At 40.3% G+C, this 15356-nt stretch overlaps 2 protein-coding genes across 2 annotated transcripts; both read left to right on the top strand.

Annotated features, from left to right (window-relative positions):
- Positions 1-1202: 1202 nt before the first annotated feature.
- On the top strand, positions 1203-2160 carry LOC124283332. Its single transcript, XM_046722839.1, has 3 exons — positions 1203-1430; positions 1598-1955; positions 2060-2160. Exons 1-3 carry the CDS (start codon positions 1203-1205, stop codon positions 2158-2160), a joined length of 687 nt encoding a protein of 228 aa, XP_046578795.1.
- A 63-nt stretch (positions 2161-2223) lies between these two features.
- LOC124285967 lies at positions 2224-3256 on the top strand. Its single transcript, XM_046722307.1, has 2 exons — positions 2224-2504; positions 2663-3256. Exon 2 carries the CDS (start codon positions 2696-2698, stop codon positions 3083-3085), a length of 390 nt encoding a protein of 129 aa, XP_046578263.1. The 5' UTR covers positions 2224-2504; positions 2663-2695; the 3' UTR covers positions 3086-3256.
- Positions 3257-15356: the final 12100 nt, after the last annotated feature.

The following is a 15356-nucleotide window of genomic DNA, read 5'->3' as shown; positions in this document are numbered from 1 at the left end:
TGTATGACTAATGCAGCCCTTTGTCGGAGTCGGTGGTAATGTGTCCCAAGCGAAATTATCATGAAATTTCCTCAACTGAAGCACCGGAAATTAAACATTAATTTCACATGGGACATATTTTATGTTGTATGTTCCAATTTATGACATACTCCCTCATCATTGGTAACATCATGTAATGGCTTCATTGGATTTTCATTGCCCTTCATTAGAAATTAGTGCTCTAAAAGTTTCTCACCAACTCGGTTTGAAATATCCGTTTACGATGTTTTGTGCTTCCCAAGCGAGCGTGAATCTGCATGCCATCGCAACATTTCTAATAAAGCCGTAAAGTTTGATTACTTTGACCTTTGTCTCTGATTTCACCTCCCCTATTCCTCAAGGTACCATCAATTTTGAAATCATTATTCGGGTTAGAAGTGCACATTGGCTTAATATACAGTGCAAGTGGGTCACAGGGTCAGTTTTCTCTATATTTTTATTGTTAAGAGAGGATGAGTTTGGAAACTCGTTTGTAGAGGAAATTGAAAGATAAAATGCCATACTAATGTCAAAAGGGAATATCCGCTGAGATAGCAACAAAACCCTTTCCACAAATTCTGCTCAAAGTCCACGCTACGGTCCCAACCATATCATAAGAATGTGGGTATGAATCACTTTTAATAGTGATTGAATCAGGTGTTCCCAACAAGGTAGCACGAGTCACAAAACATGCGAAGTCAAGCCAGTTGGTAGCTTGAAAAGACACATGAACATATGGCTCAAGTAAAAGAAATTAATCGCATCAGATATCTAATGGTAAAAACAATGATTTTTCCAGAAAGAATATCAATGACTGCGAAATGTGGACAATGTGGAACCTGCCTGGAAGTAGACATTTGTTATTACAGTAAAAATCCTTTGATGTTCGGCCGAGGTAGATACATGTTGTTTTAAAGGATTAATGAGATGGGTGACACTAAAACTTGAACTGGTGAGTGAACTCGGAGTTCACTAATTAGTGATATGAACTCACTAGTTCTAACTATGAACATAGTTGCTGATATGAACTCACTAGTTAAATGACAAATAACACAATTATGATTATTTGATTGATATCAACTCACAAATTAACTATATTATTTAAGAAAATTTAGATTGATTGATATAAACTCACACTGGGTATATATCATGGTAATTCCACCAAGAATCTATCACTGTCAAAAATGGCAAACCAGCAGTTAGACTATAAGTTTCTCCCGACTTCACGTGGTGGACGTTATCTAGTTGTTGAAGGCTTTGTGTTTCGATTGAATCGAAGACGCAACGATGCTTCATGGGCATCTTGGAGATGCCAGGAGAAGACATGTGCTGCGACTGTCTCTACTGTGAACGACATCATCACCAAGCATCCCAGCCCACATAACCATGGACCTGTCCATAATGAGATAAAGGTATGTTGTGCGTAAATGTATCTATAAATTATAATATTAAAATGGTATAAAGCTCTGCTACATTTGTTCATTATTTGCACAATTTTAGACAAATGTGCTCGAAAAGCACTTCATTAGATTTATGCAGCCATAACATTACATTAATTTTGGTTATATCTTATTTACAGGTCAGAGAGACACTGGACAGGATGAAGATGGTGGCCAAGTCATCTCTGGGTCCGATACCGACGCTGTACAACGAGGTTCTGGCCTCAGTGAGCGATGGTCCTTGGACGGAAGAGAACAGGTCGTTCATCGCAGAAATGCCGACGTACGACACCGTCAAGAACAGACTGTACCAGGCCCGAAGATCCACCTTCCCACCCATCCCATCTTCCCGACGAGAAATCGTGATCCCAGACGAGTTCAAAACAACCAACGCTGGCGAGCCCTTTGTCATCATCAACGATGGCGACGACGATAAGATCCTTGGCATGACGACAACGGTGAACATGCAACATCTTTGTGCTGCCGAAGTTGTGTATGGTGACGGAACCTTTATGTCTCACCATCACTCTTCCTGCAGCTGTACACTCTCCATGCTATGGTTGGTGGTCAGATGTTTCCGCTGGTCTTCTTCTTGCTGCCAGACAAGGCGACTGTTACTTACGACCGCGCCTTCCGTCTCCTGAAGGAAGCAGTGGAAGCAAGAGGACTTCAGATGTCACCTCAACACATCCAGGTAAATTGATTTACATAACTCTTAATAAATGATAGTCAGTATTCATGTAGTTATTCATTATTATTAATTATATAATAATTTATTCAATTAACTTATCATTATTTGTAAAACATGGTAAACGTATTCATTATTTCCACATTTTAATCATTCCAGATGGACTTCGAATCTGCAGCGAAGAATGCCGTCTCCGTCAACTTCCCGACGACGCTGTGGAGGGGTGTCTATTCCACTACACACAGTGTGTGTGGAAGAAGACACAAGGGGTTGGCCTTCAGGGCGACTACAACCACGACGAAGACATCACCCGCTTCGTAAGGCGTGCTGCTGTACTGCCTTTGGTGCCCGTGACAGATGTAAGTATTGCATTGCATTGCGCCTGAATTGGAATCGGATTTTATTATTATAAATCATATATTACTATGCTTAAACTATGTCATTCATTTTGTGTACTTCGCGGCTGATGATCAATAATCACAAATTATGTATTCATAAAATAATCTTGTGCTTCCAGGTAGACGACGTGTGGCTGAACGCACTTGCAGACATGCCTGACGACCCTCGCTGCCTCCGTCTCGCCGACTACGTGACCACCCAGTGGGTGGAAGGACATATACCCCAGACAGCGTGGAACCACTACCAGAACACCGGTCCAAGAACCAATAACCACCTGGAAGGTTGGCATGGTCGCCTTAAGAAAATTATTTCTAAGGCTCACCCCAATGTCTTCGAGATGTTGTCTTTCCTCAGGAAAGAGCAGAAACTGAACGAAATCAAGCTTGTTCAGTACGCTGCTGGGAGGAAACCGCCACCAAAAAGGAGGAAGTACATCCATGTCAACTCAAGACTAGAGACTCTGAAGCAAGAACTCCGAGATGGTGCCATGAGTGTCATGGTTTACGCTGATGCCGTGTCGCATCTAATGAAGTTACAGTGAACTGACATTTAGTGTGTGACTTTGAAGTGTGATGCAGTAGACCTAGTGCTAAGTACTGAATGCAATGTTAATCATGCTTTGTGTATATTATTATTTAATTTATGTATGTAATATTAATGTAAATGAACTAATAAAATAAAATAGTGATACCTGATACTTGTACATGACAGTGTTGACAATATCATTTTGTGATATTTGTGTATATTTATTGAACTTTATTGTATACATATGACTTATGAAATAAAAGTAAGAACGAAACTATGCTATGTATTTTGTTTTTACCTTGGGAATGGTTTGTGGATGTATTCCATCTATTTACCAGTTAACATTTTGTATGACCCATGTGGTTGAAATAACATAGAACCTCCATTGTTCATTGTTCTCTGGAGGCAGTGGACTTGAAAATCCTTACATGCTCCACTGGTTTGTTGTTTTAAACATCACAAATGTCTACTTCCAGGTATGTAACCATGCCACTCAAACAAGTTGATATGCAAGTTGTTTAAATCTCAAGGATTGAAATGTGCAATGGTATGTGATAGTATTGATGGAGGAATGTGAGCCTCTGTTCAGTGTAGTATCCTTTTATTAATGTTTGCACTCTTTCTTCACATCCAGTTAGGGCAGCATTTTTATTTATTTTCTGTGTTTCTCATCGCCTGCCGGACCCTACTAATTTTATTGCTTACTCCCCCCCCAAAAAAACACACACACAAAAACAACAAAAACAACAACACAAAACAAACAAACAAAAAACACAAAACAAAACAGAAAACAAAAGCAAAAACACACAAAACACCACCAAAAAACCCCCAAAACCACCCCAAAAACCAACAACTTTTTTTCATTCCAACACTGCCGGCTCGAACCTGAAACGTACCGCCTCGTCATATAAAATGTTTATACTTTAATCAGTCGCTGCCACAAATCCAAACAACGCGAGAAATTGTAATAAGAATTACAATAAATGAGAATCAAGAACATTATTCAGCTAATTTTGTCTTTATTACGTTTGTTTTTGTGTTTGTTTGTTTTTTTCCCGACCGGCCCATGTTTAGAATTTGATGGCTACGTGAAACACAACAATAATGTATGCCCTTATCAAGTGTATTGTTTCACTTTACAGGCATTTTAGCCTCTGGAATCAACGGACCACCCTGACAACATATAGACATTCTTTGGGTTATCATGAGGTTTTGATTTGAGTATTGAAAACAACGTTGTTAAACCAAATACAAACATTTCAAAGATATAACTGTCAGTACACACGTACTCAGTCCGTCAGTGCATATACATGTCGGTATATAAAAAAAATCTGTTTGAAAAGCACAACTGATTTTCAGAACAGCCGTTTCCGTACCAAAAACACTTCACCACAACACAACAATCCTATTGACGTCACACCTGCGTACGTTTCTTCATCCCAGTTGAAGGAGTTCCAAAACGAAGAGGTCATCCAGGAGAAGGGAGATAACTCTACGAGATAGTAGCCGCTGTCTGTAATCATTTAGACATCAATCTAAATCAGTGTATCGCATCAAGCTCAATTCCATTTGAGGAAGAAGCGGTGGAGATCAATGCAATCAGATTCAAATTACTACGAGACTGGTGTCAATTTCTTAGTGCCAGCTCCCGATGTCGCATACAAGATGGTGGCAGAATTAAAATGTGAGGTTTTCCCTCTGCCTGGCACGATCGCCGATTTGGGGGAGGATTAACACAAAATTCACGTCTGACCGTACGTGTCGGCGAGTGGTACCGCCTCATCTCGAAACCACCAAATCTGGATGTGTCAAGAAAATATTTTCCTAGAACGGACAGATCGAAATATTTTTTTCTTCTATGAATGAAACGCAGTTCCAGTTCAGCCTCCAGGAATTGGCAAAGTGAATATTTACCAGGTCAGGCTACTGGATGTGGAACGGCGAACATTTCACACCATATGGATGGCAGTTGAACTTTTTGCAACGTAATAGTTCAACCTCCTGACACTGACTGTGGGAAAGGGAATTTGTCACATCGTCTGGATGTTGCATGAAGGTGGTACAACATTAAATATAGTTCCTCGTATGGAACGGGAATTTGTCACACCATCTGGTTGTTGCATGAAGTTGGTACACCGTAATATCCCATAGTTCCACGTATGGAACGGGAATTTGTCACATCATCTGGATGTTGCATGAAGGTGGTACACCGTAATATCCCATAGTTCCTTGTATGGAACGGGGAATTTGTCACATCATTTGGATGTTACATGAAGGTGGTACAAAGTGATATCCCATAGTTCCTCGTATGGAACGGGAATTTGTCACATCATCTGGATGTTTCATGAAGGTGGTACAACGTAATATCCCATAGTTCCTTGTATGGAACGGGGGTGATTTGTCACATCATCTGGATGTTTCATGAAGGTGGTACAACGTAATATCCCATAGTTCCTCGTATGGAACGGGAATTTGTCACATCATCTGGATGTTTCATGAAGGTGGTACAACGTAATATCCCATAGTTCCTCGTATGGAACGGGAATTTGTCACACCATCTGGATGTTTCATGAAGGTGATACAACGTAATATCCCATAGTTCCTTGTATGGAACGGGAATTTGTCACACCATATGGATGTTTCATGAAGGTGGTACAACGTAATATCCCATAGTTCCTTGTATGGAACGGGAATTTGTCACACCATATGGATGTTGCATGAAGGTGGTACAACGTAATATCCCATAGTTCCTCGTATGGAACGGGAATTTGTCACACCATCTGGATGTTGCATGAAGGTGATACACCGTAATATCCCATAGTTCCTTGTATGGAACGGGAATTTGTCACATCATTTGGATGTTACATGAAGGTGGTACAACGTGATATCCCATAGTTCCTTGTATGGAACGGGGAATTTGTCACATCATCTGGATGTTGCATGAAGGTGGTACAAAGTGATATCCCATAGTTCCTCGTATGGAACGGGGAATTTGTCACATCATCTGGATGTTGGATGAAGGTGGTACAACGTAATATAACAAATCTCTTTATACAGAACGGGGAATATGTCACACCACATTAGTGTCGCGTGAAGATGATACAACGTAATATGCGGAATATGTCACACACCATCTGCATGCTGGGGGAAGATGTTACCACATAACATTAATTCACCACATCCTGACACTTGATGCTAGTTGAAGATGATTTAACGTAATATTTACCAACTCTTATAAGATGCAAGACATAGACCAAAGAATACGTGAAACTATATGAATCATGGGGTAAGATGGTACAACGTGAAATTTTCAGGTCGTGATAATGTCTGTGGGACAAGGAATTCATCGCATAAGTGGTACAGCGTTTTATTTACCAGGAAGTTGGATGGTACAAAGTTGGTTAGTTTGGTCGGTTGTTGTTTAACGACGCACTCAGCAATATTCCAGTTATATGGCGTCGGTCTGTAAATAATCGAGTCTGGACCAGACAATCTAGTGATCAACAACATGAGCATCAATCTACACAATTGGGATACGATGACATGTATCAACAAAGTCAGCGAGCCTGACCACCTAATCCCGCTAGTCGCCTCTTGCGACAAGCATGGATGCTGAAGACCAATTCCAACCCGGATCTTCACGGGTTGGTACAAAGTAACATTTACCATCATTGATACTGGATGTTGAACGGGAAATTACATCAAATGGATGCTGGTGAAAGATGCTACGATGTAATTTACGTTCACAACTTCATCTTGGCTCAACGTCAGAAGGAGTATACGTAACACCACTTGTACAATGCCCGTTCATCATCGCGTTCATCTAATCAAATTTCTAGTCAATTTATCTCTATTGTAGCGAGAACAATCCCAATAGTTTCTTCAAGACTGATGTCTGTGGTATTATAGTTCCATGATTTTATTTGAAATTTGTTATGTTAGATCCAAGTCATCGTGTGACCGACTTCTCTCACAGCAACTTTAATTAAGATTTGTAAATGTGAACTCATTTTTCATCGTGTCAGGGGGATTTATTACCGGTAAAGTGCAGTCTTGTGAATTACTTTGGTTCTTCAGTCAGTGATCTATACAGTTGGGCTTTAGTGGTATTTCAGCCGTTTACGATGGTATTATTTATTGAATTAAGCGTTGCTGCTTGGGACTCCACCGTGATTTGCTCCAATTTGTCACACAGATCCTGAAACCCTAATTACTCAATGGCTTTTGTCTGATGTAGGGATAGAAATTTCCACACCGAACCAAGGCATCGTACATTTAGGAAAATCAGCTTTTCGTATAGGGTCACAAAACATCTTTTATGTCCTTTTCATGTGTTTGAAGAACCTTCGAAATTAAATTTTCAAGAGCGTTTGGTGATTGGAAACATTGCCAAAAATAGAACCTCGCTGAAATTTCTTCAAGTGAATTCCTCCTCGTTTAAATCACCGTACACATATACAACAAGCTTTTTCAAGGGGCCTCCAGTACGAAATACACCCATTATTCCTCTCTAGTGGTAAGAGTCTTCGGAGATGCCATGCTTCACAGTCATATTACCTTATACTAAAATACAAAGTGTTTTGTCCTAATTTGGGATGGTGGTCAGACTCGGTGTCCTAATGATCAATACAGTGTTGTCGCATGTGGAGGTTTTGGGTGAATATTTGTGATGACCGTCAGGCTCGGTGCATTCATGCCTAATGCAGGGATGTAACGTGAAGGGTTCCGGGTCAACACTTGGGATGGTGGTCATAATTGGTGCAATATCAGGCCTAATACAGAGATGCACCCTGTGGAAATGTGGGTCAACACATGCATGGGATGGTTCGGTTCGGTGTCATAATATCTTATTCAGAGATGCCACATCTCGATATTTTGTTTTGTTTTTTGGGACGGTTGTCAGGCTCGGTGTTCGACTAACATGTAGTCAATGAAATGAACATATTTTACAGTAAAATAGTACTTAAATTATATAAATATAACATAATACAAAGAGGCCTTGAGAGTTTCCTCATTTCAGACCTGAAACTGCAGTTATCAAGACCTCAACTATTATGGACTTGCATGGGATTACTTGAATATACTTGTTTTGGAGTCTGCATGACGGACTAGTTCGGTGTCATAATACCTAATAAAGTGAAGTCATGTTGAGATTTGGTCCCCCTTTGGGATTTTGGTCAGTCTCAGTGGCATAATGCTTTATTCAGAGTAACAACCCATGGAGGCTTTTGTTCAACGTTTGAGATGCTGGTCAGGTTGGCTGTCATAATGCCTAATAACCTTGACCTTGAAGGGTTTTGGGTCAGTATTTAGGATAATAGCCAAACCCAGTGCTATCATGCCCAATAAAGAGCTGTGACCAATGGAGGTTTCAGGTCAAGGTTGCCAAGGTTGTCAGACTTGGACATTGTTGTAATTTAGAGGTTACTCGTGAATGCACGTTGAGCTCTTGTAGTAGAGTTCAATTCCCCAAGGTACGTAAATGCCAATGACATTCTTAATACCCCCCATTTGTCATATACCGCCTACACTGACAACTCTCCTACGCTGATAATAACAGCAGCTGCATGCTTGATTATGGGGGAGGACACAGTTAATTGCCTCCCGAACAACGTACTATTGCAAGCTGAGGATTACAAAAGCTTTAATCAACGCTTCCGTGATAGAGAGTCGCGGCAAATATCTTACACTCAGGTCACGACCTCGCGTCAGTCTGTCTACCAGATGACCACATCCAATTGCGAATATTGACCACTTTCGGCTGATTTGACCAGTTAGTGGGGACAGCGATGGGGCACTCAATGTACACTGAGAACTCACTTGGAACACTGAACCACCATCCTACGACTGTTATTGGGAATTGTTGGTGAAACCGAGATATCCCCAGGATCAGTGAAGTCCCACTTTACGACAGGATCTTCATGGGACCTGTGCGATTGCATCACCTGAATGATATGGCGTTGTTGGCTACAGATGTCCTCTTATCACACGCCGCACTCAGTCATATTGCTGAGTGCGGCGTGAAACTAAACCCACTCACTCATAGCGAACTGTTGGTCAGACTCGCTGACTTGGTTGACACATGTCATAGTATCCCACTTGCGTAGATCGATGCTCATGCTGTTGATTACTGGATTGTCTGGTCCAGACACGACCTTTAACAGACAGCAGCGATATATGTGGAATATTGCTGAGTACGGCTTAAAACTGAACTCACTCACTCACTCATTTCAAAAACATCATATTTTTTCTGTTAAAGATCTCCATTATGTTACTTATCTATTTATGGACCCGTGACTAACAGGGTTAGAATTGGTTTTTCAGCCCCCTATGCTTGTCGTAAGAGGCGACTAACGTGATCGGGAGGTCAGGCTCGCTGACTTTGTTGACACATGTCATCGTGTCCCAATTGTGTAGATAGATGCTAATGATGTTGATCACTGGGTTGTCTGGTCCAGCCTTGATTATTTACAGACCAGATGGAAGAAGGGTAAGTAAGTGAAGGTAGTGAGTCTGACCACCCTGTCCAATGACTCGCCTCTTACAACAAGCATAGGTTGCGAAGGGGTTTAGTGATGTCAAATCACGAATCATGCTTAGATAACATCTTTGATTCAAACAGCAAATCACACTGTCCGTGGGACAACTGTATATGCATAGTAGTTTTCAGTGCCTTTATCAGATGACTTGGCACCAACTACCCTAGAAATATGTCTGGGCTTGTTTCAAAACACCTTCGTTCCCTGAAGAGAGTTTGAGTTATCTTTGAGTTTTGTGTTTGCCATATTCTTTAATTTCCGCATTAAGTAACCGCATCTCACATCATTTTATGAATACATTCATGAAATATGCATTTACAGTGTCTTACTCCTGCGTGGTGCCAACTCTGTGTGCAGACTCAGTGTTGTCACAACCACTAGTGTACTGTACACAACCCTGTGCACTTAAAAGAACCCACGAATCCGTTGGTAAATGACCAGATGGTGGCCACATGAATACGTGCAAACACCTAGTTGCGGGTACAGCAACAGGCAGTAAACTTGGACAAAGTACTGTGACTATGTGTCCCAGTCCACCCAGCTGTGAATGGGAACCTCGAAAGGATGGGAAAGTCACTTTAACTCGGTGCGCCTAGTGGCAGCAAGAGTTGTATGATCCCCATCGAGTTGAGATTGATAATATGATGTGCCGCTGAAATTGACATCCAATGATCGAGGGATAAACGAAGAAGTGCTTTGAGCATGCATGTGGGATGGACTATAGCGCTATATAAATACCCATATAATATAAATACCCATATAATAACTTATCCTAATTTTACGTCCTTCAGAGCGATCTGGATTTCATTTTAATACATCGATATCTTGAAATAAGAGGTCAAAATTCAATTGTTTAAAACTTTTGAAACTTTGCTATTTCAACAATGCAGTCATATTACAGAATTAATCAATCATGGTTAAATACCTCATCATGTGCCTTTGTTCCTGATAAATTGATTCTTTGGAGTTTATTATCGTTTGTGCTAAAACTTTGTATCAAAATTACCCTTGATAAGCGCGGGAGGGCGTTGTTACTTAACACGAGGATATTGCAATGTATAGATTCCCTCAGGCCTTTGGCGATATTTCATCTCCTGTAAAAATCACGGGTGTTCGATTTACATTCTCTGGGGCTTAATAAATGTCGATGCTGGTTATGTCTGTCCAGTCGTAACAAGAATATACTGATTTATTCTTCAATGTAAGGAATCAAAATTAATTTACATTGACGGAAATTGACTACAGCCTTCCTCACAGGGACTTGCCGCTAGAAATGAAATGAACTCTTTGTGAATAAACTAATAAACCAACGACCAGCACTTTATTTACCAATAATCACTTATTTATACTGTTTTTCTTTTCTTTTGTACTACAACGCCCCCAGAAACAGCTTATACGCCAGTAGCGCACGTGACATGTCAGAGATAATATTCAGTGATTATCAGTAGACAAGAAACACACAACCCTTTCAATCAGTGTTCATGAAAAAATCGCTTCCAGTAAAGAAAATGGCACGTCGGGCTGTTTATGAAGCAACGTATTATGTTTGTTTTGGCCGTTGCCATTGTGGTACGCGTTCACTTTCAAATTATAAGAAACAGAAACGATATTCTCATGTATTTGATTTTCTGTTGAAAAATATTTATTTATTGATTATTAATAACTATTTCAATTGATAATAATCTAATTTAGCAATACTGTACAAAACATAACTTTTTGGTGTATAATCAGCATCTGAGGAATACTCCAAAACGATGTATTAATTCAACTTATTGGTTTAAAAATTCTAAAAATTAAAACTGGTTACAAATAAGCTCACATTGTATGCTAATTGTTATTGTAGACTTCATATCTTTAATAACAGATATGTTATTTGGTATACGTTTAAAACATTGCAAAATGGGGAGATCATAGAGTTTCAAATTCACTTCTTGCTCACGTGTTCGTTTAACCAATTTATTTTTATGCAAAATTACCCAGCCATCGATTACTTTTTCACAAACTGTTGAGGTAGTGAGTGATGGCTAGACACAATCAAATTACCAAATTATCAATTTTCTCTGCAATTACATAAAAAGCAAACTCAGCGTGCTCCTTTTTGCCCATGTCTTTCAAACATAATATACTTTGCTGCCTACAAGTATACAACCATGGGATGAACGACAAAGACTGTACAACATCATCTATTTTCTTCCGTCGCATTACGCTCTTGAACTCTGATTGCATTGTCAGCTTGTGCTTGAACAAAACCCCAATATTTTAGCTTTCAGTAAATTCGATAAAAAGTTATTACAGCGTCCGACTTGATTTAGTGTAGGTGGGAATTAGAATGTGTGGAGATATACAGATCTGGGCTCGCACTCTATATTGATTACTGTATCCAAACACGGTAAAGATAAATTAGAGAATTGCTTGTGCGGCTATAATCATGAAAGTGAATTTACTACTTGGTTTTCTCCTATGTCGGGATATTTGGTAAAATGGTGGCAGTAACTTACCATCAGTATCATTAATAGCAAAGTTGTTGATGATACTGGCTGTTTTTAAATGTATCGGATGGCGTCAGCTAGGTCATAAAAGTCGTAAAGTTTCCGTAGAAGTGATGGTCCCCAGCACCCAGTGTCTGTCGTACAACCCGGCCTAATGATTGGATGCTCAGGCCCAGTGGCTTGGCTTATTATGTGATCCAGGCGTGTTATACAGGACGTATAGCACTTTGGCGATAAAAACCCGCGCTCAGTTGCAGATAGTTCCTGTTCTTCCAGGTCCGATATTTGGTCATAACTGTAGATGACTTGTTCTTATGCTCATGATATCAATCATTGGTCTATATCCTCAAAATTTATGAGTACATTCATTCCTGCAGGATAGATATTTCTTGGTTCGGCATGAAACAGAAACGAAATCACGCAGCTTAAAATAAATCTTAATAAGAGCAAATTTGTTATACAAGGCACCAAGAATGGACTGTTTTTCTGGGTCAGTAGTTCTTGAGATTGACCAACGAACGTGTAGCATTACGCCCAGGGTTACGTAAACTGCCCCTCATTCAGTCTGCTTTACCTTGTATATATACACTGGATGTGCAGGGTCAATACTATATGATTCAACGATTTTTCGGAATTCAGGATCCAGGATTCCAAAGCACTGTTATGTCTTATGCAGAACTGCGTACCGTAGACATTCCAGGTTCTTCTTATCTTTGGTTATCAACCCACACGACTGTTGGTACCAAACCGCTACTTTTGATAGCGAAAAGTGTCAACGAACAGTACCGTCTTGTGTAGAGACACCAATGTGCTGTATGACCACGATTTGACAATCGCCTAGAAATGCCAGTACAGTTTGTTCCGACATCTCGGAATCGAGACCAACATGTTGGCGGGTATACCCGTTCACGTCCCTGTACATGCCGGTCGGTGCGTCTTAGTCCAGTACTGGTCTCATTATTTCCGATTGATTGTCCCTTCAAATAAAAATAAATGGCTTATTTGTGCTGACTGTGGCATAATGTCTCCAAATGTGGCCTTCGTGGTGTACAAACTATTGGCGGGAGGATCTGTTACACTATTCACATTCAGTGAGTTATTTAGTGAGGTTTCAACAGTATTTCAGCTGTATCACTTGTACAAGACTTTTACCAATTTGGAAGCACCCATGAGCATGGTTATGGTGCTGACTAACGTAGAAACATGATCGAAGCAAACCAGGATTCGAACCCACAATCATAGGTGCCTAACAGACACACCTCTGCCTGGCTAATTACAACGCCTTAGACGACAGGGCCAACTGTGGGCCCTTTCATATCCATATTGTGTCACTGCGTCATTGCTGCCTGTATCATACCGTTAGCCGAGTGCACAGAAGGAGTCCCTTCGAGGTGCACGTATAATCTGTACAGTCCAGAAAGTCAAAAAGAGGACAAATATTGTAGGAACCAAATGACTGTAATACGATTCAAGGGCGTTATTTCCATCTAACGACATCATATCAGTACATACCACTCTCATTTACCAAAGCCCTCGAATTGTATTCTATGGAACCGTGTAACCAAAATTCGCACCATTACTGGTTTAATCAAAGAATGCGTTATGCCCATATCCAATGTAAAGACTCATGTGTACTCAAAGACCTATAACCGTTCCTTGAAGTGTTAATCAGCGTCTTTCGCGGGACCCCACAAACCCCCATTAATTGATTCCACCTTATCGGAAAACGTTTTCTAAACGCATACACATTTGTCTTAGACTTGGGGCCCGTTTAATCAGAAAGCCTCACGAAATCTAGACTTGTGAAACGATTAAAACGTGATCTGTCAGAAAAGACTTTCCTATCTCCGCACCAGCACATTAAAATGGAAATCTGCTCTTTCGCTGGACCCCTACTGAAACTCTTTTCACCATGACCCAGTCAGTCCGATTTCTTTTCCGGGGGAAAAAGATGATAAATTCAAATTAATCTCGTTGCTGAGACCATCTCAAAGCCAAACGGGATCAATAATGTTTTGGTGCCTTTCATGTCTCGAGATTGCCCCTCGAACAGCCCTTTTAACTTCTCGCGCAATAATCTGAGATTTATGAAACACGTTTTGGGACTGATGGTGTTATGTCTTTTGATTAAATGTCAAACGTCGGACGTGTTTTTCGCTATTTCAGCATAAATTTTACAAATATGAATTTCACTTGAACTTTAAAGAGAACTTGCACCGTCGTCGTCCTCCCGCCCTTGACAAATAAATGCCCAAATTTGGTTCATAACAGAGCCGCGGTTCCTATATGAAAGATTGGATGACTGTGTGTTTGAATGTTAACTACTGGGCGTTTCATCAGAAACCTATCATATATTTACTGTGTGGCGAAGCCTGAAATTAAATCATCTACTCCAAACACAACAGGGTGAATGTTGTGTTTTAATATTGCTTTTAATCACGACTTTGGGCGACTTTATTCGCATTTTCCCACACTGGAATAATTCCCCTGCTGGCGGTGACCAAATGCTTGTTTTCTTTTCCAATCTAAAATATGACTTGGTAATTACTTTCGAATTTCGAAACAACGTTTAATGAGGTTATGACTGGTGTTATGCATAATTGATATGTTGATCTATTGTCTGATAGGACCCTGTTCGGATTCGTGAGGTGGGACGGACAATGATAGTGAATGTCATTATGCATACTTTTGGTCATTAAAATTGTCACTGAAAATATAAATTATAAACCTTGCAGAATTTGTTGAGGTCATTAGAGAATAATTCCAGTTGGGTGCAGAGTCCTGAACCAATGTCATATGTCCATCACCGTTATATATTTTCTCATATTAGTGATGGGCATATTCATAATGTCACGACGTGCTTATAATTAGAAAGCTGGAGTGTGAAGGTTCCAGTGATAGGTCTCGTTTAGTGGTCGTAATTTTATTTGCTCCTCATGAGAACTCCTCTGTAGAATATGTCTCCAACACCCCACTGCTTGTTGGAGTAGGAAGGAACGTGATTCGGTGATTTAGTTGATTCCGTGTCATCGTACAAGAGCTGAACAATCAGTGGTTTGTCTAGTCCAGAATCGATTGTTTACATGCCGCCATGTTAAAGACTGAATATATATGTGTGGAGCGGTAGGGTAGCCTAGTGGTTAAAATGTTCACTCGTCACGCTGAAGACCAGGGGTAGATTCCCCACACTGAAGTCCATTTCTGGCTTCCCCACTGTGATATTGCTGGAATTTTGCTAAAAGCGGCGTAAAACTATACT

Source organism: Haliotis rubra, unplaced genomic scaffold (assembly GCF_003918875.1).
Source record: "Haliotis rubra isolate DU_JTF1 unplaced genomic scaffold, ASM391887v1 Scf1, whole genome shotgun sequence".
NCBI classification, from domain to species: Eukaryota; Metazoa; Mollusca; class Gastropoda; order Lepetellida; family Haliotidae; genus Haliotis; species Haliotis rubra.
This window is presented reverse-complemented; position numbering and strand designations above follow the sequence as displayed.